Source organism: Moschus berezovskii, chromosome 23 (assembly GCF_049115385.1).
Source record: "Moschus berezovskii isolate FMDL1 chromosome 23, NW_MosBer_1.0, whole genome shotgun sequence".
In the NCBI taxonomy this organism is placed as follows: Eukaryota; Metazoa; Chordata; class Mammalia; order Artiodactyla; family Moschidae; genus Moschus; species Moschus berezovskii.
The window spans coordinates 28,874,254-28,899,276 of NC_142482.1; the positions used below are offsets into that span (position 1 = coordinate 28,874,254).

The 25,023-nt window shown below is 52.4% G+C and overlaps 2 protein-coding genes and 2 pseudogenes across 4 annotated transcripts in view; 1 reads left to right on the forward strand and 3 right to left on the reverse strand.

Annotated features, from left to right (window-relative positions):
* The window catches only part of CUL9 (cullin 9), a 35,038-nt gene extending 27,125 nt beyond the window's left edge, over window positions 1-7,913 (forward strand). For 2 of the 3 annotated variants that reach the window (XM_055405953.2, XM_055405954.2), the window contains exons 31-41: window positions 603-948; window positions 4,149-4,289; window positions 4,402-4,566; window positions 4,714-4,877; window positions 5,218-5,311; window positions 5,785-5,859; window positions 5,980-6,090; window positions 6,176-6,293; window positions 6,587-6,720; window positions 7,388-7,461; window positions 7,538-7,912. In XM_055405953.2, the coding sequence (XP_055261928.2) occupies window positions 603-948; window positions 4,149-4,289; window positions 4,402-4,566; window positions 4,714-4,877; window positions 5,218-5,311; window positions 5,785-5,859; window positions 5,980-6,090; window positions 6,176-6,293; window positions 6,587-6,720; window positions 7,388-7,461; window positions 7,538-7,733 (1,618 nt within the window). In that variant the 3' untranslated portion in view covers window positions 7,734-7,912. Of the gene's footprint in view, window positions 1-602; window positions 949-4,148; window positions 4,290-4,401; window positions 4,567-4,713; window positions 4,878-5,217; window positions 5,312-5,784; window positions 5,860-5,979; window positions 6,091-6,175; window positions 6,294-6,586; window positions 6,721-7,387; window positions 7,462-7,537 lie in introns of all 3 variants that reach the window. The other variant, XM_088831377.1, reaches the window with a different exon arrangement.
* A 407-nt stretch (window positions 7,914-8,320) lies between these two features.
* DNPH1 (2'-deoxynucleoside 5'-phosphate N-hydrolase 1) lies at window positions 8,321-10,827 on the reverse strand. The gene is made up of 4 exons (XM_055405957.2): window positions 10,610-10,827; window positions 9,031-9,099; window positions 8,751-8,861; window positions 8,321-8,533 (listed from the first exon to the last, which is right to left on the reverse strand). The coding sequence occupies exons 1-4, from the start codon at window positions 10,800-10,802 to the stop codon at window positions 8,385-8,387; spliced, it is 522 nt and encodes a 173-aa protein (XP_055261932.1). The 5' UTR covers window positions 10,803-10,827; the 3' UTR covers window positions 8,321-8,384.
* A 6,334-nt stretch (window positions 10,828-17,161) lies between these two features.
* On the reverse strand, window positions 17,162-19,264 carry LOC129543548 (F-box/LRR-repeat protein 4-like; annotated as a pseudogene).
* A 3,097-nt stretch (window positions 19,265-22,361) lies between these two features.
* On the reverse strand, window positions 22,362-24,759 carry LOC129543360 (5-hydroxymethyl-dUMP N-hydrolase-like; annotated as a pseudogene).
* Between the last annotated feature and the right edge of the window lie 264 nt (window positions 24,760-25,023).

A 25,023-nucleotide genomic window follows, 5' to 3' on the forward strand; every position in this document is an offset into this window, starting at 1 on the left:
GAAATATACAAATTCTATGAATAGTTTTCAGGAAGTCTGTTTTCCAGAGGAATTTGCCATAGGATTCCGCTAGCTAGCTGGCACCCTAAAGCTTTTTACCTCAGTTCCAGTTCACCAGGAATTGTTCTGCTTTTATGCCTGCTGTTCATACTGGGTGTAAATGCAAGTTTTCTAGAGTCATCTTTCTCAAACTTTCACTCGCACACATTTTCAAATTCACTAGAGCTCCCTATGACACTTGCTGGTCCACAGACCACACGTTGAGGACTAAGGCTGTAGACTTTCTCTCATTAGACACACTGGGAGAATTTTAGGGGGGGACCTGCAGTACGACTGTCCCATCCACTGTAGGTCAGTTAGCACCGTGACCGCTGCCCACTCGATTCCAGTAGGGCTTCAGTCACTGTGACCGCCAGCCCCACCCCACGTACAAACGCTCCTATGGAGGCTGTGCTCTGACGGTGGGGTGGTGATCCTCAGGCTGGTTCAGCAAGTGTGGACGGAGATGCACAAGTGAGGACCAGGGGGCCAGGGTGGGGTCCAGGCAGCAGGTTGGATGAGCAGGGCGGTGAGACTGACTGCTGATCCCTCTCTCCCTCAAGCCCAGAAGCTGTGGCTGCCCTGGCTTCCCTCCAACTGCCTGCGGGCCGCACCATGAGCCCCCGGGAGGTGGAAGGGTTGATGGAGCAGACGGTGCGGCAGGTGCAGGAAACATTGAACCTGGAGCCCGACGTGGCACAGCACCTCCTGGCTCATTCCCACTGGGGCACTGAGCACCTGCTGCAGAGCTACAGCGATGACCCCGAGCCGCTGCTGCTGGCAGCCGGGCTGTGCGTGCCCCAGGCCCAGGCCGCCCCCGCACGCCCCGACCACTGCCCCGTGTGTGTCAGCCCCCTGGCGCCTGACCACGATTTGCCCGCCCTCTGCTGCCGGCACTACTGCTGTAAGGTGAGGCTTCCCTCCCCCCAGCACAACTCGGGAGCTTCTGGTCTCCAGCCCCGGCAAGGCCACTTCCGGTCCTGGGCGATGTTGGATGAGTCTCTTAGTCCCTCTTAAGCTGGTTTTGTCATCGGTAAGTGGTGCTCTGACATTCTGCAGGGTGGTTGTTAGGATATGGTGGTATGTGTCTGTGGTTCTTAACGTTTTGCTGCATCTTGGGATCACTGGAAACTTTTAAAAAATCCCAGTGCACCAATTAAACGAGAATCTCCAGAGGTGAAATAAGAACTCCTCAGGGGATTCTAGTGTTCAGCCAGATTTGAGAACAATAGATAATACATAGACATGTACAGAATCAAAGCACTTTATAATGAGAAGTGTTCGGAAATTGGTGATGACTATGGTTTATGCTTTCCTTACCACCACCAAAGGTTTTTTTATTCCAAAATGTCGTCACTTCTTTTATCTGTACACGTTCACTTAATATAAAAATTAAAAGGAATACTTTAAAACAGAAAATAGCACAAAAGCAGAGGGAAGTACGGGAAGTCAGGCTGCCGTGAAGCTGAGCGGAGAAGGCTGTAGCTGGGGAGGGAGCATCCTTGGGGTGGTGAGGGGCCAAGGCAGGAAGCCGGGTGCTGAGTGCCTGTCTCCCCTGCCCCTGCCTCACAGCTTGTAGGACCAGAGCCCACACCCATCCACTTAGCAGGATGAGCACCCTTGTTGCCATGAATTCTAGCCGCCTCTCTCAGCAGCGCCGCCCCAGTGGTGGGTGACCTGGGCCGTGTGCATTTGCATGCATGTGTACTTGTACTTTTTCTCCTTCCCTTTTGCTCAGCTTCAAGTTACTCTTCTCACATAGTTGCTTCTGCCCTGCTGTTCCCAGGTTCTTAATTATTCCCTTTACACTTCCACTTTTTTGTTCAACTAATGCTTGTCGTGGACTTCCTGCGTGCACAGTGCTGGGTGCTGCGTGAGGGAGTGGGGAGACCCCAGCAGACAAGGACCCGAAAGCTAATAATAACCACAGCTAATATTTACGGGGGCCTCATTCTGGGCCATTGTGCTGTTTTACAAACATTGTCTCGTTTAATTCCTGAAATATTCTGTGAAGAAGGTGAGCACAGTGGTGGGGCAGTGGAAGGAGAGATTTGGGAGGTGGACAGGGGCTAGTTGAGCTGGGCTGGCAGACAAGGGCCTTTATGGGAAGCCCTGGTGGGTTTTGAGCAGAGATGCAATAAGATCTGATTTCCAGTTTTGAAAAGATCACTTGGTGTGGAGAAAAGGCTTCGACGGAACAAGAGTGGAAGCAGGGACACTGGTTCAGAGACTTGTACAAAGAGGCAGGAGGTGCTGGCCACTGAGCCGAGGCCCAGTGAAGAGGTGGATAGATTGGGACACGTGTTGGGTAGAGCTGACAGGGTTGTGGCAGAGGACAAGGCCATCAAGACAGCTCCTGGGGTTTTGACCTGAGCATCTGGCAGGAGGAGTTGGGGGAAATGTTAGACCTGGGGTTGGGGTCCTGGGCAGATTTTTGAGGGGAAATTCCATCCGTTTTGGCCAAGTAAAGTTTGAGCTGCTTTGTTGGACACCTGTGTGGGACTGGCAAGCGGACAGTGGATTTTTCAATTTGGAAATAAGTGAAGAATCCTGGCTGGCATCACCCAGGGGGAGAGGAGCAGGCCCAAGGCACTGAGCGTAGGGCACCCCCACCCTGTAGAGACAAGAGACAGGGAGCCGTGAAACGGGACTCAGCAAAGCAGGCTGAATCCGTCCCAGCAGAGGAGCCAGTGGTAGAGTGCAGGAGCCACTGATGGGGGAAACCTTGGGGCCTGGAGCAGTGGAAGACAGCTTCCCGGGGTGAGGCTTGAGTGGTCGAGGGCAGGAGGGGAGTCCAGGCGGGAGATGGCATTCCATGTGGCTGGGAAGTGGGGACAGTGGTAAGCCCCAAGCAGAGAGGCTCCTCGCGGGCATGGAGCAGGTTCCAAACTGAGACGCTGGCCATTGTCCTGCTGGGCAGTGCGTCCACTCCACAGCTCTCAGGGGCCCCGAGGGCCTGTGTGCCTGCCCTTGGCCTGGGAGTCTGAATATGGAAAAGGATTTTGCATTCTACTTCCCAGCTTACCTGGGCTTATTTCACTATAGGAAGGGGTTGGTTTTGTTTAGTACTTTGAGTGAAAATAGTTCAGTAAAGCACTTATTTATCATGGAGAGTCCTCATGGAACCACCTAGGAAGTCTCCTGGGGTTTGGATCCATCATTTGGGGAAGCTCGGGGGTAGGCAGTGAGGGAGAGGGTCCTTAATGGGGTCTTTTGGAGGCTCAGGGGCTCATGGAGGTAGCTGGTGTCTTCAGGAGGGATGAGGGAAGGAACAGTTGAGAGGGGAGGGACTGATGAGGGTCAACCTGGGGGGAGGGGATGATGGCTGAGGGGGGAGGGGATGTTGGGGGAGGGGATGATGGGGGCCGATGTTGAGGGGAGGGGATGATGGGGGCCTATGTTGAGGGGAGGGGATGATGGGGGCTGATGTTGAGGGGAGGGGATGATGGGGGCCTATGTTGAGGGGAGGGGATGATGGGGGCTGATGTTGAGGAGAGGGGATGATGGGGGCCAATGTGGAGGGGAGGGGTTGATGGGGGCCGATGTGGAGGGGAGGGGATGATGTGGGCCGATGTGGAGCGGAAGGGATGATGGCCTGGGTTGGGGTATGGCAGTGAGGTGAGAGCAGATGATTTATGAGTTGTGACAGCTCTACCACTTGTGACTGAGGATAGGGTGGCTGATCAGAATGTAGGGGTGCAATGTAGGAGGCTGAGTCTGGGGAGGCGGGGGCCTGGAGACAGGCCTGAGGTAAGAAGTTGAGCCAGATGAGGTCACAGCTACAGCACAGCGGGCCCCCAGCCCCCCAGCCCTTTCTCTCTGGCTTTCTTGCTCTCTCCAAGTCTTTCTCAGAACTTGAATCTTTTTCTTGATTCTCTTTACCCATCCCTTCACACCCATCCCAACAATAATTTTAATTACCACTTTCGTCTGCACACCTCAAAGTGAACTGTAATTGGGGCCAATCTCAGAAAACCCCTGGAGGCCAGAAAGGTTAGGGTCAGTGTTGAGGCTGACGTAGCAGCAGGTCTGTTTCTGGCCTTGCCCGGGTCGGGGAGGGGTCCTGTTCCTGTGCTGTCCCTGAGCGGCTGCTCCCGTGTCCCTCCCAGTCTTGCTGGAATGAGTATCTCACTACGCGAATTGAGCAGAACCTCGTGCTGAACTGTACCTGCCCCATTGCCGACTGCCCAGCCCAGCCCACGGGGGCCTTTATCCGTGCTATTGTCTCCTCGCCAGAGGTCATCTCCAAGGTACCCCACTCTGCCCTGAAAGGCTCCAGGGCAAAGCCCCGGGGAGCGGGGGGCCCGGAGGTGTGGTGTCAGAGAGCCAGGCCCTCACCTCGTGGCCCCTGCGTTCCCACAGTATGAGAAGGCCCTCCTGCGTGGCTATGTGGAGAGCTGCACCAACCTGACCTGGTGCACCAACCCCCAGGGCTGCGACCGCATCCTCTGCCGCCAGGGCCTAGGCTGCGGGACCACCTGCTCCAAGTGCGGCTGGGCCTCCTGCTTCAGCTGTAGCTTCCCCGAGGTGGGGGCCTACCCTGCCTCTGCCCCCTTGCTGCGGTCCACACCCCTCCCTGCCCCCCCCACCCCAAGGACCCTGCCCTGTCCTGCCCGCACCAGCCTGTCCGCAATAAGGACTCAGCTGTGCCCCTGCCACCCCCTCCTCCCCTAGGCACACTACCCTGCCAGCTGTGGCCACATGTCTCAGTGGGTGGACGACGGCGGCTACTACGATGGCATGAGCGTGGAGGCCCAGAGCAAGCATCTGACCAAGCTCATCTCCAAGCGCTGCCCCAGCTGTCAGGCTCCCATTGAGAAGAACGAGGGGTGTCTGCAGTAAGAGGGGGTACTGTGGGCGGCGGCAGAGTAGGAGGCTTGGGAGAGGGTGGGAGACCTGGCAGCAGGAACGGGCAGTGGACAGACCAGGAAGCTCAAGAACCACGGGGAGGTCCTCAGCTCCCTCCTCACACCTTCCAGAGTGATTTGTGTTCTTCCCCCCACTTTTAAGCCTGCGTGTATGGGGGGATTTGGAAGCCAGGGTGTGGTTAGTAGGGATTAGTGAGGTTAAGGAGACTAAGAGGGCGTGGGAGGGGCCAGTGGTGTGTCCAGGCCCTGGGCATTCCTGGTGGGGCCCTGGCCAGAGGCAGGAACGCCGACCAGCTAGCCTCCTCCACAGCATGACCTGTGCCAAATGCAATCATGGATTCTGCTGGCGCTGCCTCAAGTCCTGGAAGCCAAATCACAAAGACTATTACAACTGCTCTGCTATGGTAAGGGGCTGGTGCCCAGAGGAGGCGGGCAGAGGCCCCGGGGTGGGCAGGGTGAGATGCTGCTTCTGGGCCTGGGCGCAGACAGCTCCATGTCCCAAGCAGCCGGAAAGGTGGAATGAGGCTCGGTAAGACTGAAGGCCCCAGGGCCTGTAGGTGCTGGGAGTTCCATCCTGGGAGGTGTGCACAGAGACCTTCTGCCCAGAGTTGGCTGTCCCACACCAGGGGGGGCTCCAGAGAGGCTGTGGCAGGCTGGGCGCTCCCAGGAGGCCCAGGGCAGAGCAGAGCAAGGACTCTGAGTCAGGGCCTGGCTTCACTGTGTAGTCAACCTGCCAGGCCTCAGCACCCGCATCTCACAGTTACGAGAAATCTGGGTTAGAGCAGCAGCAGGCCTTCGTGAACGGTGGCTGGTCTGAGAAGTAACCTCATCTTGTCCTGCCGATCACCCAACAGCCCTCTTGACATGTCTTCACCAGGTAAGCAAAGCCGCGCGCCAGGAGAAGCGCTTCCAGGACTACAACGAGAGGTGTACTTTCCATCACCAGGCCCGGGTGAGCAGGGAAGAGATGGGGGGGTGGGCAGGGAGGTCAGAGGGCTGGGCTGGATGGCCGGGCACTCTTCTGAGGGGTGGGGCTGTGCCCACCAGTGCTAACAGACACCTCTCTGCACAGGACTTTGCTGTGAACTTGCGGAACCGCGTGTCTGCCATCCACGAGGTGCCCCCGCCCAAATCCTTCACCTTCCTCAGTGATGCCTGCCGGGGTCTCGAGCAGGCACGAAAGGTTGTGTGGGGTGGGCTGGGCAGAGGGTGTGTGGGAAGAGGGGGAGGGTGGGAGGCGGCCTCAGCAGGAGCGTGCCGGCCCACAGGTGCTGGCCTACGCCTGCGTGTACAGCTTCTACAACCAGGACACGGAACACATGGACGTGGTGGAGCAGCAGATCGAGGCCCTGGAGCTGCACACCAATGCCCTGCAGATCCTCCTGGGTGAGCCCCATGCTCCTGGTACCTAACTCCAAAATACAGATGGGTGGGTGACCCGGCACCAGCTGCCCACCTTCATTCCGGCCCCTGGAGTTTCCTGTTCCTCGTAGCCTTGTTACCATCTTCAGGTTCCACCCTGCAGGTCCACGGTACACACCCCCACCCGACCTTTGCTTTGATTACAACCTGTCCCCACCTCTAGGCTGTGAGCCCTGGTAGATGTGGGGAGCGCATGGTAGGCGTCTGTGGGAGGAAGGGAAGAAGGGAGGGAGCCCCGCGCCCTGCCCCCTCTGCAGAGGAGACGCTGCTGCACTGCAGAGACCTGGCCTCCTCGCTGCGCCTCCTGCGGGCTGAGCACCTCAACACCGGCCTGGAGCTGCTGCGGCGGATCCAGGAGCGGCTGCTGGCCATCCTGCAGCACTCCACCCAGGTAGCCACCCACCCGACGCAGCCTTCCTGCCCTCACTTGGCACTGCCTGCCACAGCCTCCGGTGCCCTGGGGGGATCCTGATGGAAAGGATTCGAGGGCACACAGACCCGGCCTGTATCCCACCTCCCAGCCCTGCCCCTCCGCTACCTGGCCTTGCCTACAAAATGAAGGAGGTAGTTAAGCCCCGGTTAAGGGTATCTGGCCAGGTGCTTGCTCTCCAGAACTCACTTGGGGAACTTTTTCAGAAGATTCTTCCCAGATGTGGATTTAGAATCCTAGGAGTTGGGGGCCAAAGGGCAGGGATCCACCAGAGTAAGGGGGCTGAGGTTCTTTCCGGCTCCAATACACTGATGTTGAGTCTGAACTAGGAACCCCACCCTCAGGGAGCTCATGGACTGGTACGTAACTTGGGCAGAAAAGGCATGAACACACAATGGTAAGGGTGGGTGGTGCCTCACTGCTGTATCCTGGGTCGCTGGAGACTATCTGCCATTTACTCAGAGTCAGTGGCTCGAGGAGCGTGGTGCTGGGGTTGGTGGTGGGGGTTGTTCCTGGCAGGGCCGGGCGGCTCTTGGCCCTCGGGGGATGCCGGGTGAAGGAAGGCTGGGTGCCAGGGCCCAGTGCCCTCTACTCTGCTGCTCCCCACATCCTCCCGTCTCCTTGCCAGGATTTCCGGGTTGGGCTCCAGAGTCCGTCATCTGAGTCCCGGGAGGTGAAAGGCCCCAACGTGCCCGGCAGTCAGTGAGTGGAGGGGGCCCCGCCGGGGGGCGCGGGAGGCGCCGTGGCGCTGAGGTTGAGCGTGCGCTTGCTCTCCCAGGCCCCAGGGCTCCTCGGGGCTGGAGGACGAGGAGGATGAGGATGAGGACGACGTGCCCGAGTGGCAGCAGGACGAGTTTGAGGAGGAGCTGGACAATGACAGCTTCTCCTACGACGAGGAGTCTGAGAACCTGGACCGCGAGACTTTCTTCTTCGGCGACGAGGAGGAGGACGACGACGATGAGGGCTACGACTGAGCGGGCAGGACGCAGGGAGCGCTGGGGCCATCAGAGCCTTGGGTCATGGGCCAGGCGTGCCCCACTGTGCCCGCAGATGGGGGCAGGTGGTTCCCAGAGTCTGTGGCACCATCTTCTGTTCACTGAATAAACATTTTTTTCCATACACTTCTCTGGAAGCAGACCAGTTTCCTCAAAGGGCCACTTCAGCTCCCCCTGCCGTCACACACAGCCAATCCTCCTCCTCCTCTGCTGTTTTCTCTAGGCATCCAGATGTCCATCCTCAAAGCCCACAGCAGACTGGTGTGACTTACATTGATAAAGGGAAATAAACGTCTGTGGTACTGGGCTCACAAGCCTCGGACCCAGCACAGGGACAGGAAGGAATGGTCACCCACCCCCCCAAATTTGGCTTCATCCAAAGTTCTGAATGTTGCTGCAGGGAGCTTGAGCATGTTTGAAAGTCTCCTCCTCTTGGGGGCCTGTGGACCTTTAAAGGTCTCTACATCTTGAAGTTGAGGGGGGTATTAGGATATTATTGAGAACTGGACCTTCCTCCACCCACAGTGTGACATAAGGTCGGAATAGTATACATGCCATGAATCAGTACTGGGGCTAAGAGCCAGGAGCCAAGTCTGGGGTCAGGAGAATTTAATAAAAACTGGGGTGAAGTCAAGCAGTTGGGTCAGGAGAGGCAGCCACCTGCTCAGGAGGATATGCCTCAAAGTACCGATCTAGCAGGGCCTCCACCTCTGCTTCCTCGTAGTCCCACACCCGGAACCTGGAGCCATTGGCTGCTCCCCGGATCATGGCTGAGAGCACTGCGAAGGAGGATGGGGGTGAAGGTGGCTCCCCCCGACTTCCACACTCCCCCACACACACTCCCCCGCTCCCCCCCGTCCCCTCCCACACTGCCCATTGCCCTTCCCTTTCCCATCCCTTTCTGGGGTGGGCATTGTGCTCAGAGCCCCCCAAGGAAGGAGAGGAGGACCGGGACCTCAGAGAGCTGGGAAAGGAGGCCAGGGCTGGGGGGCTCACCTCGGCCAGACTGTGGGCGAAACAGGCACAGGACTGGTTTGTGGAGGGCCACTGCCCGGCCCAGCTCGTAGCCTACCCCCAGAGAGGGCTGGGTCACTTCTGCCACGACCACTGGGAAGAAAGGAGACCAAGGCTCACCCTCGGGCTTGAGGGACACACGACACAGTCTGGCTATGGTGAGAAGGGAACTTAGGGAGTCCCTTGGAGGGGGTGAGCCAGGCAGGTCCAGGGGACCTAGGACAGCAGGGGAGTTTGCAGGCAGGACAGGGGGGCCACTCACCATCTGCCTGCTGCAGCCAGGCCAGGTCCCGATCATGGATGAGCTTGTCGCCTCCAGCAGCCTCTTCCCCTGTGGTTGAGGGAAAGCTGGTCAGGGGCCCACCCTGGTCTTCCTCTCCTCTGCCCTAGACACCCTCAGGCCCACCCTGCTCAGGAAAGGGGAGGGGACAGAAGAGATGGCCTCCAAGGGCCCACTCAACACTAGGATTCCATGAATTAAGGAAATAGAACAGCCTGCAAGGAAAACTCAGTCCTGTGCAGGGGGCTGGAATGTGATCAACGACAGGAGTGATACCGATGAGATGGAGGGCACGTGGGACTCGCCGTGGGTCAGTGATCAGAGGTGGAGAGGAGGGGGAATCACATCCCAGTTGGGGACAAGCAGGAGGAGCAAAAGGCTGGCCCGAGCAAGGAACCTAGGGCTCCACAGGCTCTCGGGCTTTGGTGGGGGTGGAACCACCTGAGAACCTGATCAACTACAAAGACCCAGGTATCGCTGAGCCTGGACCGCTGACTCAGCTCTCCAGGTGATTCTCATACCCAGGTGAGTTTGAGAATCACTGCCTGAAAGCAAAGTGTAACCAGTGGGAGGCGGTGTGAAGGCAGGGGAGATCCTGGGGTCACAGGGCCAGGATCCCAGCTTTCCAGCTTGATTCAATGTCACCCACTGGGAGCATGAGGGTCACACGCCCCAGATCAGAGCAGAATAACTCGAGAGCTCATTAAAAATGGACTCAAAGGCTTTATCCCAGAATCTGCATTTCAACAAGCTCCCTCAGAACACTGTTGAGCACAGGCCCTTCCCAAAGCACCAGCAACTTCATGACGCATCAGTTTAAAGAGGATGCCCCAGGGACTTCCCTGGTGACCCAGTAGTTAAGAATCCAGCTGCCAAGGCAAAGTACATGGACTCCATCCCTGAGCAGAGGAGATTCCACATGCCTGTCAGCAACTACCCCAGAAAGCCAGACTTAGTTCAGGCTTCAACTACTGAACAGAGGTTCCTCAACAAGTCACTGCAAAGAGAAGCCTGTGCGCAGCAATGAAAACCCAGGGCAGTCAAAAATCAAATTCAAATAAAGAGGTCTCGGAGAACTGCATTGGGTCCTACAGATCCTGGCTCTGCCCATGGAGTGGAAAAGGGGAACACACACTTGAGGTTTTCTGAGAAGTGCAAGAGTTCTGGCACCCTTTCCAAAGTAGAAAACCAGCCAGGATCCGGGACTACCTTGCCGCACTGCCAACAGTCTGATCAGGGGACCTGAGAGAGACGGTGTTCGCGGGACCTGGGGTCTGTCGGGTCAACGAGGGCTGATACCTCCACGTGAAAGGGAAGCTCTGTGCTAGGTGGGAGCGAAGAGGCCAGCACGGCCTCATCCCATCCTGCTCCTACAGAAGCCTCCGGAAGGAGCCCAAGTTCTCCAGGAAGGACCCAAAAGGTCAGGATAGTAGCTGAATGTGGGGAGTGGGCTCCCGGGTCGGACGCACGCGGTCTGAGCCCCCCACCGCAGTTCTTCTCGGTCAGAGGGGCCTGCCTGCGCCCTCCCCGCCGCCCGCGCCACGAGCTCCGCCTCCCTCACCGCTCTCGTCCAGCTCGGCGGCCGCCACATGCTCGGTGAGCACCACCCCGAAGCGCCGCAGGCGAGACACGATGCGCACGTACAGCTCCCGGTCCTCGCGTCCGCCGCGGATGCTCCCGCAGAAGTACAGGGACAGACGACCCGGCTCCCCGCGCTCCAGGGTTCCAGCCGCAGCCGCCGCCGCCGCCGCCATCCCGGCCGCCGCAGGCCCCGCCCGCTCCTCTTGGCCCCGCCCCCTGCACGTGACCCGCCCCGCCTCGCGGGGTCTGGTTCTGAGTGTCCACACCTGTGAAATGAAACGTCAACGGTACCCAGCGCCTCCTGGACTTAACTCCCCACCTCACCACTCCTCCCCACCTTTGCCACAGGCAACTCCATTCTCCCAGCTCCTCAGCTCCCAAACCTGGGAGTCATTTTGACTCTTCTCTTCCATCAAACCCTACATGCAATCCGTGGGCATGGAAGGGTTCTCCCTTCCAAATATTTAAAAACTCTGAAACCCACCTGCTGGGGACCCAGCCTTGGGTCGCACCCCAGTGCCACTGCAGACACGGGGTTGCAGTGAAGAAAAGGGCTGTGATTACTGCAGGTGCCAAACAGGGAATTCAGGGCAGGGCTGCTCATAATACTTTAACTTCCCAGTGGGATCCAGGAAACCATTTTTAAAGGGGAGGTCAGAGAGGGGAGTCTAAGGGTGGTGTCACAGGGATTAAAGTACTTATGGGTCTGCTATGCCAAAGCCTTTGACTGTGTGGATCACAATAAACTGTGGAAAATTCTGAAAGAGATGGGAATACCAGATCACCTGACCTGCCTCTTGAGAAACCTATATGCAGGTCAGGAAGCAACAGTTAGAACTGGACATGGAACAACAGACTGGTTCCAAATAGGAAAAGGAGTACGTCAAGGCTGTATATTGTCACCCTGCTTATTTAACTTATATGCAGACTACATCATGAGGTACGCTGGGCTGGAAGAAGCACAAGCTGGAATCAAGATTGCCAGGAGAAATATCAATAACCTCAGCTGTGCAGATGACACCACCCTTATGGCAGAAAGTGAAGAGGAACTCAAAAGCCTCTTGATGAAAGTGAAAGAGGAGAGTGAAAAAGTTGGCTTAAAGCTCAACATTCAGAAAACTAAGATCATGGCATCTGGTCCCATCACTTCATGGGAAATAGATGGAGAAATAGAGGAAACAGTGTCAGACTTTATTTTTTTGGGCTCCAAAATCACTGCGGATGCTGATTGCAGCCATGAAATTAAAAGACGCTTACTCCTTGGAAGGAAAGTTATGACCAATCTAGATAGCATATTAAAAAACAGAGACATTACTTTGCCAACAAAGGTCCATCTAGTCAAGGCTGTGGTTTTTCCAGTGGTCAGGTATGGATGTGCGAGTTGCACTATGAAGAAAGCTGAGCACCGAATTGATGGTTTTGAACTGTGGTGTTGGAGAAGACTCTTGAGAGTCCCTTGGACTGCAAGGAGATCCAACCAGTCCATTCTAAAGGAGATCAGTCCTGGGTGTTCATTGGAAGGACTGATGCTAAAGCTGAAACTCCAATACTTTGGCCACCTCATGCGAAGAGTTGACTCACTGGAGAAGACTCTGATGCTGGGAGGGATTGGGGACAGGAGGAGAAGGGGACAACAAAGGATGAGATGGCTGGATGGCATCACCGACTCAATGGCCATGAGTTTGAGTGAACTCCGGGAGTTGGTGATGGACAGGGAGGCCTGGCATGCTGTGATTCATGGGGTCACAAAGAGTCGTACACGACTGAGCAACTGAACTGAACTGGGCCATGTGTTCATGGTCTTCAGGTTGTTAATTTCTTCCATTCGGTGGTGGTTTGCGCTTCTGCAAAACAACTCAGAAAGCTGGCAGACACTATTATCTGGGTACTTCAGAGAGAAGCTAAAGCAGAGGATATGTGAGAGGGGTCTGGCCTGAGAGGACACCATAAGGTCCTGGGTGGGTGGGTAACAGACCCATCACCTCCACTGCCGCCCCCTCCTCCAAGCCTCCACCACCTCTCTCAGCCTCCCCACAGTCAACCCCCTTTCCTGCTACACAGTCTGGTCTCCAGCAGGGGGACCTGTAAACCCAGTAGTTAGGTCATGACCCTCTTCAGCCAAACCTCCAAAGGCTCCCATCTCACTTGGGGTAAAACCCCAAACCCCCTCAGGGGCTCAGCAGCCCCACAGGACCTGGTGCATCTCTCACCTCTGTCATCCCAGCTCCTTTAGCCTCAGCATCTGTTCCGCAGCCACGCTGCCTCTTCCTCAAGCTGGGCATGTTCTTGCCTCAGATCCTTGGCATTTGCTGTCCTCTGGAGCCCTTTCCTTCCAAGTGCTCCCGGGTCACTCCCTCTCCTCCTCCAAGTCTGTTCAGGTTACTTTACCTGATATCCTCTTCCCTCTTCAGTGTGGCAGCCTCCCGTCCCCACTACCCTCTTCTGCCTGGTCTTTTTTCCTTTCAGTTCTGTCACTCAGTCATGTCCGACTCTTTGCAACCCCATGAACTGCAGCACACCAGGCTCCCCTGTCCATCTCACTACCATATAATTGATTAATTTTGTTGCATGTCTTTCTATGGTCAGTGGAATGTAAGTCCCTGGGAGGGCAGGCGTTTTTCTGTTTTGCTTACTGCTGTATCCCCAGCTTCTAGAGCTGTGCCTGGCCTCTAGGAAACACTCATCAGATATTTGTTGAATGAACGAGCAGATTAAATGAGCAGCTGCATTTGGTAGCACTTTGTAATCTGCTCAGCCCTAAGGTAATCTGATGGAAGCAGGGTCTGCAGGGAACCAGGCAAACACACCATGGCTCACTGATAATAACAATCTTCATGTTTCTAATGAAAATTACACAAATTTAAGATAAAAATTTCAAAAGGAATGAGACAGTACCCGGTGGGAAGTAAGACCCCAATCTCATTTCTCAGAGGAGAGCATCATTGATGGTTTCCTCTGAATTCCTCCATTCTATGAAATACCCATACATAAAGTGACAGAGTGGACACAGTAACCATTTTTAAAAGGCAAAGACACAGGGACTTCCCTGGTGGTCCAGTGGTTAAGACTCTCCCAACACCAGGGGCCTGGGTTTGACCCCTGGTCACGGAACAAGATCTCACATGCCCAAACTAAAGAACCTGCATGCTGCAGGAAAGATCCTGCATGTCGCAACTAAGACTCAGCACAGTCAAATAAGTAATTAAATCTCTAAAAAGACACAATAAAGAATATTTTTTAAAAAATACACAAAGAGAAGGAAAAGAAATCTTAGGCTACCTATGTCCTCTGATGGGCTCATTGCTTAAGACCATGGGAAAACATATGCACAGCTGTGCACCAGTGCTCCCAGCACCTTCTCACACACGGTCACACACGCACCCTTAGAAGGCGGGCCCCAGGGGCCTTGAGGGCGCCCTCCTCACCCTCAGTCACACTGTCCTATGGTTCTTGCCTCCCAGGAGAAGCACGTGCACAGAGAGACACAGAGTATCCTGCTTCCGCCTCTGCGTCCTCAAGAAAAGCAGCCAGCCTCCATCTCCTCGGGGCCCACACTTCCGAGGGGTCTGGCATCCCCATTCCACCTCAGGCTGAAGGAGAAAGAGGAGAGGGATATTTTGTCTGTTTCTCCAGATGGGAAACAAGGCCCTGCGATTGGTTCTATGTCCACAGCTGAGGTGGTCACCCGGTCATGGCTGGCAGCTCGGATCCTCGGCTCAGTGCAGAGGCCTGAGTTGGAGAGATGGGGCACTAAGTGATGGGACGGGGGAGCCAGGGTGGTGTGCAGGTCAGTGTATCCAACTTATGTCCTAGTATTAGGAACAGTAGACTACCCAGTGCATGACTGCAGTTAGATAAAATGTCCGGAAAGGGCGTATTTAGAGAAACAGAAAGCAGATCATGGAGGGGTGGGCTGGGAGTAGGCACTGACTGCAGGGTAGGCCCAAGGAAACCTCCTGTGGTGATGGAAGTGCTCTCAAACTGGACCGTAAGGACAACTGCACAGCCCTACAAGTTTACATTAAATTGTACACTCACAACTGGCAGATTTTACTGATATAAGTTATTCCTCATAACACTGTTTTTTAAAAGGCAATAATTAAAAATAAGTCAATAATAAAATACTGAAAATAGTATAATGAGATTCAAAAATTAGTTCATGACCAATTTATGTCTTGTTTCATGTATATGCATATTCAACTTCTTCACTGTACTGTTATGATACAAATTCAAGATCATATTATTTGTAAATATATATATATATAGGCCACGTCACATGGCATGTGGGATCTGAGTTCCTCAATCAAGGATCAAACCTGTGCCCCCATGCAGGGGACCTGCAGAGTCTTAACCACTGGACCACCAGAGAAATCCCCATTTGTAAATATTTTAATATGTATCTCTAAAAGATATTTTTAAAAATCATAATAAAAATACAAAAAAAAGTAACAAAAATATCAGGGTTGAAAAACTTTGTAAGATTTTCTTACTGTCATCAATGTTCAAATTTCCAATTTGTTCTTAGAAATGTTATAAATATTTATTTACAATTTATTTAAAATGAGCCACATCAAGTCCACTTATTGTGATTGGCTGACATGCCTTTTAAGTCTGTTTTGATCAACAGGTTCCCCCTGCATATCTTCTCTCCTCCCCTCAATTGTCCTGTAGAGGTTTCTGCAGTCTGGAGATTGCTGATGATATTTCTGTACTGGCATTTAAAATGTTCCTCGATGCTATAAACTGGAGTTGGATCTAGAGGTGTAATCGGATTCAGGTTCAATCTGGGACAAGACTACCTCACAGGTGGTGGTGTGTGCTCCCACCATGGGGCACAGAGTATCTGGATGTCTCTATTTTGATGTCAGCAACCACCATGCTCAATGCCCAGAACCATTCATTCATTTGTTCACTGAATATGCCAATAAAAATGTTATTATAAAACTCACCTGAGGAAGCTACCTTAACAACTGAAGAATAATAAAATCCTCTTTAGAGACTTCCCTGGTGGTCCAGTGGTTAAAACTCTGCTCCCACTGCAGGGGGCCCGGATTCGATCCTGGGCAAGGAACTAAGATCCCACATGCTACAACTAAGACCCCGCACAGCCAAATAAACAAATACTTAAAATAAAATAGGACTCCCCTGGTGGTCCAGTGGCTAAGAATCCCCCTGCCAATGCAGGAGTCGTGGGTCCGATCTCTGGTCCGGGAAGATTCCACACGCCCCACAGCAACTAAGCCTGTGTACCACGACTATTGAACCTGTGCTCTAGAGCCTGGGAGCCACAACTACCGAGGCCCGCGTGCCCCAGAGCCTGTGCTCCAAACAAGAGAAGCCACCGCAATGAGAAGCCCAAGTACTAGCAACAAGAGAGTACCTTTGACTCTCCGGAACTATAGAAAAAGCCAGCACAGCAACAAAGATACAACACAGCCAAAAATAAAACAATAATTTTAAAAAAAACACTAACAAAGTACTCTGTAACCACCACTCATGCACAGCAAGAGAGATCTTCAGCCATCCAGAAGCCTGCTGCTGCTAAGTTGCTTCAGTCGTGTCCGACCCTGTGTGACCCCATAGACAGCAGCCCACCAGGCTCCTCTGTCCCTGGGAGTCTCCAGGCAAGAATACTGGAGTGGGTTGCCATTTCCTTCTCCAATGCATGAAAGTGAAAGTGAAGTTGCTCAGTCGTGTCCAACTCCTGGCGACCCCATGGACTGCAGCCCACCAGGCTCCTCTGCCCATGGGATTTTCCAGGTGAGAACACTGGAGTGGGGTGCCATTGCTTCTCCAGTTCCGCTTTTCAATATGTATGTATCTGGCTGCGCCAGGCGTTAGTTGTGGCATACAAGATCTTTGCGACTTGTGGGATCTATTAGTTGTGGCACAGTGACTCTCAGTTGAGACATGTAGGGGAAGCTTGCATGTGTTCAATTCCAATCATGGCCTCCTTATTCTCCCAAATGAACCATTGCCCTTACTTTTACAGGAAGGACAAAAAAAAAAGACATAAAACCATGAAGAAACATAGGAAGTTATCACCCAAATGCGCATCCCCAGCCACACGGTTTCACCTTACTCATTGTTTATACGCCTCTTAAATCTAAATTTATAGCTGTGGGGATACATTTTATTTATTTTTTGGAGGTGTGAAAAATTAATTTTATTTTTGCATAAATATCGTGATACTTTATTGTCCAAAGTGTTCCTTTCAAAATAAATTAAAATATTTCCATATTGCTTTTATTAAACATGTAGTTATTGACTAAAGCATTATACCACTGATTAACATAAGATAAAAATAGTATGAGCCACTCAAATATTCTTGAAGGAAAGTACTTACATTTTTTGGAAAATATTTGTTTAAATCATTGATACAGTGATTTACAATTCCACATTTTTCTTTAAAATCCACAAATGTCTTAATGGGATATTAAGACATGCCCACCATTATAAAAACTAAACAAAACCAACCCCAAAACAAAACCCTAAAAAAGCACATTCATTTTATTACAGGACATATATGAAGTCACTGGGTAAAGCTCTTTTTTATTAACACTTTCAGAAAGCTCGCACTGAGTCCCAGCACAGCTCTATTATCAATCTGAGAACAGAAAGACACATCAAGTAAGGAGAGATCTTTGCAAGATTCCAGGAGTTTTCTTAAGGATGCCGGACTTACCATTCTTGTTCCCAATATGTCCAGTTGGCGTAATCGGGTACAATTACATGCCAGTTCTTCGATGTCTGTGTCACACACCGACCTGTTAGCCGTTAGAAAGAGTTTCTGCAAGTTTGGAAGCTGGCGTGCCAGTCTGGCAAAGCACCCGGTGCTGCTCTGCAGAGTAGGGCACCAGCCGAGGTCAAGTTCCTCCAGAAGCGGACACCCAGAAGCCAGTTCTGCTATCCCGTTCTCAGTGATGTTCTTACACCTCCACAGATCCAGAGTCCGGAGTTTTTACACTTGGCTCCTAGTCTTCAGTCATGACACAACTACCCAAACTGAGGTGCTGAAGGTCTGAACAGAAGTTCAAAATGCTGAGCAGGGCTGTTTGCTCTACTTTTGTTAGATAGAGAACGAGTCGTTTCAGGCCGCGCAACTTGGTGATGTGGCTGAAAGCTTGAGGTGGTAGTTTATCACAGGAGGAGAGATTTAAGTCCTGTAGATTTGGGCACATCTCAGAAATAATCTCCAATCAAATTTCATTAAGGAAGTGGCTGCAGGATAATTCAAGGCACACTAATTCAGATCCGCAGACCTTCAGAAACCTGCTAAATCCCGCAACAGAGATGAATCCCCTATTGCCGGTCCAAGATAAATTAAGCCACTGCACAAGAGTGCAGTGAGCCTGCAGAAATTCTAGAGAGGCGTCATTTAGTTTCGCCCAGTACGGCTGCAGATTGAGGTGGATGTACTGCAGAGGATCACAGCAATGCTGGTTCAGTAGTTTGCAAGTCTGTGCTAATCTACACAGGTCTGGTAGCGTAAGATGATTCAGAATCAGTTGAATAAGCTCATAGGGTTCAGTTTCGTTCAGTCCCTCAGTCGTGTCTGACTCTTTGCGACCCCATGAATCACAGCACGCCAGGCCTCCCTGTCCATCACCAACTCCCAGAGTTCACTCAAACTCATGTCCATCGAGTCAGTGATGCCATCCAGCCATCTCATTCTCTGTCGTCCCCTTCTCCTCCCGCCCCCAATCCCTCCCAGCATCAGAGTCTTTTCCAGTGAGTCAACTCATCGCATGAGGTGGCCAAAGTATTGGAGTTTCAGCTCATAGGGTAGTTTATCAAAATATCCATTTCTTGGCCCTTCCCTGAGAGCAGTACTGCTAAACTTTTTGTTCAGATTGTCCATTTCACAATCATCCTTTTCTTCATAGTCATCTTCTTCTAGATCATTCATGTCAATAAGTGAAGTCTTGAGAGAAAGCATGGGATTGTCCTTTGTACCATGTAATACAACTGCATCTAATTCAGTGTAGTAGTCCAGAAGAGAACTATTTATTTCCAGGCGTATAAGATTTGTAGGAAAATTTATCTGCTTAATACAAGGTTTAAACTGGCGAGCTTGGGAAGCATTCACCTTCGTAGGTTTCTCTGACCAAAGAGTCTCCCATCTGACGTCAGCCGGTGGACCAGGGGAATAGGGATTTGCAGAATAAGCTACAATTCTAATGACTGCTCCAGGATGATAGGTTTCCAGAACGTGAACAGCTGCAGGAACACCTGTTGTTCAAAAGCAAGTTCCAGATAGTCTTGGCTCTGGAAGTTTGCCGGTATCCTCTTGAATGGCACAGGAGCACGGGGACACTGATCCCACCATGTTCCGTAAGTTTGAAACACAGCTGTCGGAGTAAAGTCACCGGAACTCGGAAATACATTTGGGACACCTGCTAAGTTCCACATGGTATAGGACAAGCTGTTCTCACTCCCATAATGGGAGCTGAAAACCACTACCTCTTTGGTATACTGGACCACCTCTGCATTTAGAGGGAAGGTCCGGCTGTTTGATTCTACAGTTCTATGGCCGTTCATTATTTCTCCTCTTGTAAGCCATCCTGGCTCAGTGCCGAAGGCACATATAATAAAACATAGTCAGAACTGTTAACATGGGAAAGACCGGTGACATCTAGGTGTGAATTATGAAGCTTCAAAAGGTCAGGTGTCCTCAGTAAGACGCATGAACTCTTTGAAGAATGTTTGGAAATGCAAAGGTTGGCACTCATCCATGTGAGTGACAGTTACACCCTGATTTCAGGTGCAAATATTGAAATACGACATTCTTTTACCCTGTAGGGTCCGGGAGAGGCGCGTGCCGTGGGCTTCACCAGCGACCAGACAGCATGGGAAGGCTGGGGCGCGGGGGCGGCTCCCAGGCTCCCGCGCTGCGGCAAGACCGCCGGGATACATTTTAAAGCACGTGTTCTATGTGAGACGCTCAGTGGGCACTAAAGGAGCTATAAAACAGGGGTGAAGAAGAGTCTGAGACCTGAGACTCCATTTGGCTTGGGAAGGACCAGAGTTAACTCAAGAAGTCAAATAAATGTTATGGAGGGACCTGTGAAGGGTGCAGAGATTCAGAGAAAGCAGAAGTTAAGCACGTGCAGGATTCCTTCAGGTTCAGCCTCACACTCCAGCTTTAACACCTGGATCACACATCACCTCCAGCCAAGAAGAAGCTGCAGGGACCACATGTACCTTCCCTCGGATTTTGTTTGTTTTTCCATAGGTGACTTTCCTTTCTCAGATATGTTGGAGAGGAAGCAGGGCTGAGATTCTCGGCCCTAATCTACACCATACCCACCTTACTCAGGTGCATTCTTAGTCTGAGTTCCTCCCCATCCCTGTGGCTAGGATGTTTTCTTGCTGGTGACACCATTCACGAGGACAGTTTTATGAAAGTGAAGAACATCTGTCCTCTTCTTCCCTGTGTCAGGAATCTACAGAGGAAATTCAGCCTTAGGACTTAGTTTGTATTTTCTTATGAATAATTAAGAATTTTATAATTTATTACAAAGCATAGCAAGTCTGAGAAAAGTACAGAGAACAGTATATCAAATACCCTTGTAGCCACTATCCAGTTTTATCCAGTCTTAAATTTTGTTATATCTATTTCAGATCCATATATATATTTTAACATGTATTATAGATATACATATATACTATCATATATAACATGTTTATATTAATATTTATATAATAGATATCTAAGATAAATCTAAAACAAATAATATACATAATACAGTATTTATATAATACATATAGAAGTCTATACCCACATACACATCAGATCAAGCTTGCTGTTTACGTTTTTATTTTTCAAGTCTTCTATATTCTTACTATTTTCCTGCCCATTTATCAATTACTGATGTAACTTTGTTAAACTATCCTGTTGGCAGTGGATTTCTTTCTTTTAATTTCACTATATTTACTGTGTATTCTGAAACTAGTAGACGAGTACAAGTTCAGAATCCTTGTGTGTTCTTGGTGGGACACTTTTGGTCCTCATGTGATCTACTTTTATTCCTAATAAACCCTTCTGGACTCATATTTTGTCTTTCATCTCAACCTTTCTATATTCCACGTGTGTCTGTAAAAATGCAGGTAATAAGCTGCTTACTAAAGAGTCAGTGCTCTTTTTACTCAGTGAATGTCATCATTTATTTTGATTACACACATGTTTGGAAGTTTTTCCCACTATCCCTTTTGTGCTTTACTTACCATGCTTTTTCCTGTTTTATTTGCCATGCTTTGTCTTATACGTAGATTTTTTAAAATACTGGATATAACTGATATATAACATTAGTTTCAGGTATGCGATGTAATACAATACATGTATGTACTTTGAGATGGCCACCACAGTAAGTTTAGTTAACATCACCACACAATACATTATTTTCCTTTGTTGAAAACTAAGATCTACTCTCTTGCTGCTGCTGCTGCTGCTAAGTCACTTCAGTCGTGTGCGACTCTGTGTGACCCCATAGACAGAAGCCCACCAGGCTCCCCCCGTCCCTGGGATTCTCCAGGCAAGAACACTGGAGTGGGTTGCCATTTCCTTCTCTTAGCAACATTCAAATATAGAATACAGTATTGTTAACTATATTCACCACACTGTATATTACTTCCCTAGGACTTAATTATCTTATTAGGAAGTTTGTACCTTTTGACCACCTCAACCTATTTCAACCTCCACCCCTCACTTCTGCAAACAACCATCTGTTCTCTGTATCTGAGGTCATTTTTAAAAAAATCTCACATGTGATATGATACAGTATTTGTGCTTTTCCGTCTGACTTATTTTGCTTACATCATTTTCTCATGTGGTTGTAGTGGGCAAGAGTTCCTTTTTGTGGCTGGACAATATTCCATTGTGTGTGTGTACATACACACTGTATACACATACTCATTTCCTTCATGCATTCATCCATCAGTGGATACTCAGGTGTCCAGTACAGCATCAGTGACAGAGGAATGGCAATCCCCCAAGACCAGCTTCCTCCAAACTCCTGAATGCTCCTGGGGGCGCTGGAGGGCGTTATGAAGTATCCTTCTCCTGGGGGCCTGCAGACCTTTAAAGGGTCTCTACATCTTGAAGTGAAGCAGGGTGTTAAGAAGATTATTTCTGAGGACGTGTACCCACCTCCACACTCACTCAGACATAAAGTTAGAATTGAAAACATACCACATGTCTGTACTGGGGCTAAGAGGCAGGAAAGGCACTAGAGCAAGTCTGGGGTCAGGAAAATTTCATAAACTGGGGTGAAGCCAAACAGCTGCGTCAGGAGAGGCAGCCACATGCTCGGGAGGAACCACCGCCTTCACCTCTGCCTCCTGGTAGTCACCTTCAACCTGGAGCCAGCGGCTGCTCCCAGGTCGTGGCTGAGAGCACTGGGAGGGAGAAGGTGGGTGGAGGTGGCGCCTTCGCCCTCCCCCTAACACGCCCCTCCCCCCCACACTTCCCCCGCCCCCTAACACTCCCCCCTCCCCCCTACTTCCCCCTCCCCCTTCACACTTCCCCCTCCCACACTTCCCCCTCCCCTCCCACACTTCCCCCTCCCCCTAACACTCCCCTCCCCCTCCCACACTTCCCCCTCCCCCTAACACTCCCCTCCCCGCTCCCACACTTCCCCCTTGCCCCCACACTCCCCCTCCCTATTACCCCTTCCCTCCCACAGTACTGTTGCTCTTCCCTTTCCCATCCCTTTCTGGGGTGGGCATTGTGCTCAGAGCCCCCCAGGGAAGGAGGGGAGGACCGGGACCTCAGAGAGCTGGGAAAGGAGGCCAGGGCTGGGGGGCTCACCTCGGCCAGACTGTGGGCGAAACAGGCACAGGACTGGTTTGTGGAGAGGCCACTGCTCGTAGCCTACCCCCAGAGAGGGCTGGGTCACTTCTGCCACGACCACTGGGAAGAAAGGAGACCAAGGCTCACCCTCGGGCTTGAGGGACACACGACACAGTCTGGCTATGGTGAGAAGGGAACTTAGGGAGTCCCTTGGAGGGGGTGAGCCAGGCAGGTCCAGGGGATCTAGGACCCAAGGGAGTTTGCAAGCAGGACGAGGGGCCACTCACCATCTGCCTGCTGCAGCCAGGCCAGGTCCCGATCATGGATGAGCTTGTCGCCTCCAGCAGCCTCTTCCCCTGTGGTTGAGGGAAAGCTGGTCAGGGGCCCACCCTGGTCTTCAGTTCCTCTCCTCTGCCCTAGACACCCTCAGGCCCACCCTGCTCAGGGAAGGGGAGGGGACAGAAGAGATGGCCTCCAAGGGCCCACTCAACACTAGGATTCCATGAATTTAGGAAATAGAACAGCCTGCAAGGAAAATGCAGTCCTGTGCAGGGGGCTGGAATGTGATCAACGACAGGAGTGATACCGATGAGATGGAGGGCACGTGGGACTCGCCGTGGGTCAGTGATCAGAGGTGGAGAGGAGGGGGAATCACATCCCAGGTGGGGACAAGCAGGAGGAACAAAAGGCTGGCCCAAGCAAGGAACCTAGGGCCCCATGGGCTCTCGGGCTTTGGTGGGGGTGGAACCACCTGATCAACTACAAAGACCCAGGTATCGCTGAGCCTGGATCACTGACTGAGCTCTCCAGGTGATTCTCATACCCAGGCGAGTTTGAGAATCACTGCCTGAAAGCAAAGTGTAACCAGTGGGAGGCGGTGTGAAGGCAGGGGAGATCCTGGGGTCACAGGGCCAGGATCCCAGCTTTCCAGCTTGATTCAATGTCACCCACTGGGAGCATGAGGGTCACACGCCCCAGATCAGAGCAGAATAACTCGAGAGCTCATTAAAAATGGACTCAAAGGCTTTATCCCAGAATCTGCATTTCAACAAGCTCCCTCAGAACACTGTTGAGCACAGGCCCTTCCCAAAGCACCAGCAACTTCATGACGCATCAGTTTAAAGAGGATGCCCCAGGGACTTCCATGGCGACCCAGTAGTTAAGAATCCAGCTGCCAAGGCAGAGTACGTGGACTCCATCCCTGAGCAGAGGAGATTCCACATGCCTGTCAGCAACTACGCCAGAAAGCCAGACTTAGTTCAGGCTTCAACTACTAAACAGAGGTTCCTCAACAAAAGAAGTCACTGCAACGAGAAGCCTGTGCGCAGCAATGAAAACCCAGGGCAGTCAAAAATCAAATTCAAATAAAGAGGTCTCTGAGAACTGCATTGGGTCCTACAGATCCTGGCTCTGCCCATGGAGTGGAAAAGGGGAACACACACTTGAGGTTTTCTGAGAAGTGCAAGAGTTCTGGCACCCTTTCCAAAGTAGAAAACCAGCCAGGATCCGGGACTACCTCGCCGCAGGAACAGGAGGCATTGGCAACAGTGTGATCAGGGAACCTGAGAGCGACGGTGTTCGAAGGACCTGGGGTCTGTCGGGTCAGGGAGGGCTGATACCTCCACGTGAAAGGGAAGCTCTGTGCTAGGTGGGAGCGGAAAGGCCAGCACGGCCCCCTCCCATCCTGCTCCTACAGAAGCCTCCGGAAGGAGCCCAAGAAGTTCTCCAGGAAGGACCCAAAAGGTCAGGATAGTAGCTGAATGGGGGGAGTGGGCTCCCGGGTCTGACGCACGCAGTCTGAGCCCCCCATCGCAGTTCTTCTCAGGTAGGCCCCCAGCCCGGAGCTTGCCGGCTGGTGGGCGAGCCCAGCGGCACGGACTGAGCGCAGTTTCTGTCGATTGGCCAGAGCCGCCCTCGCCTTCCCCGCCGCCCGCGCCCAGGCAGCCTCACCCCTCACATCCTGCTCAGCAGCCGCCACTGTTCGGGAAGAACCGCCCCGAAGCGCCGCAGCCGGGACACGATCCCTACGTCCGGCTCCGGTCCTCGGGTCCGCCGCGGATGGTCCATCAGAAGAACAGGGCCTGGTGGCAGGTTCCCGGCGCTGCAGCCGCCGCGCGCCCCTCTCCGCGCCCGGGGCGCCCGCGGGCTCCCAGCGCCCTGGCCCCACCCCACCGGTCCTGCGGAGCCTTCCTTCCCGAGTGTCCACACCTGTGAACTGTTGATGCCAAGGATACACAAGTCTGGGGACCCAGCGCCTCCCGCACTTAACACCGCCAGACAGACGGCGGGGGTCCTTGCCTCCTCACTCAGGGCCCCTTGCCGCCCCCAGGTTCCCCCATCTCTGCCAAAGGCAACTCCTTCCTCCGAGCTCCTCAGGTCCCAAACCTTGAAGTCAGTTTTTACTCTTCTCATCAGCTCCTATACCCAATCTGTCAGCAACTCCTACGGGTTCTCTCTTCCAAGTATCTCCAAACTTTGAAGCCAGCCTGTGGAACAGCCAGTCTTGGGGTCAGCTCCGGGTTTCCCAGTAAAGCCTCTCTGCCAACGCGGGGTTGTGGGTGAAGCAAAGGGTAGAGATTACTGCCAGGCCCCAAAAGCAGGGA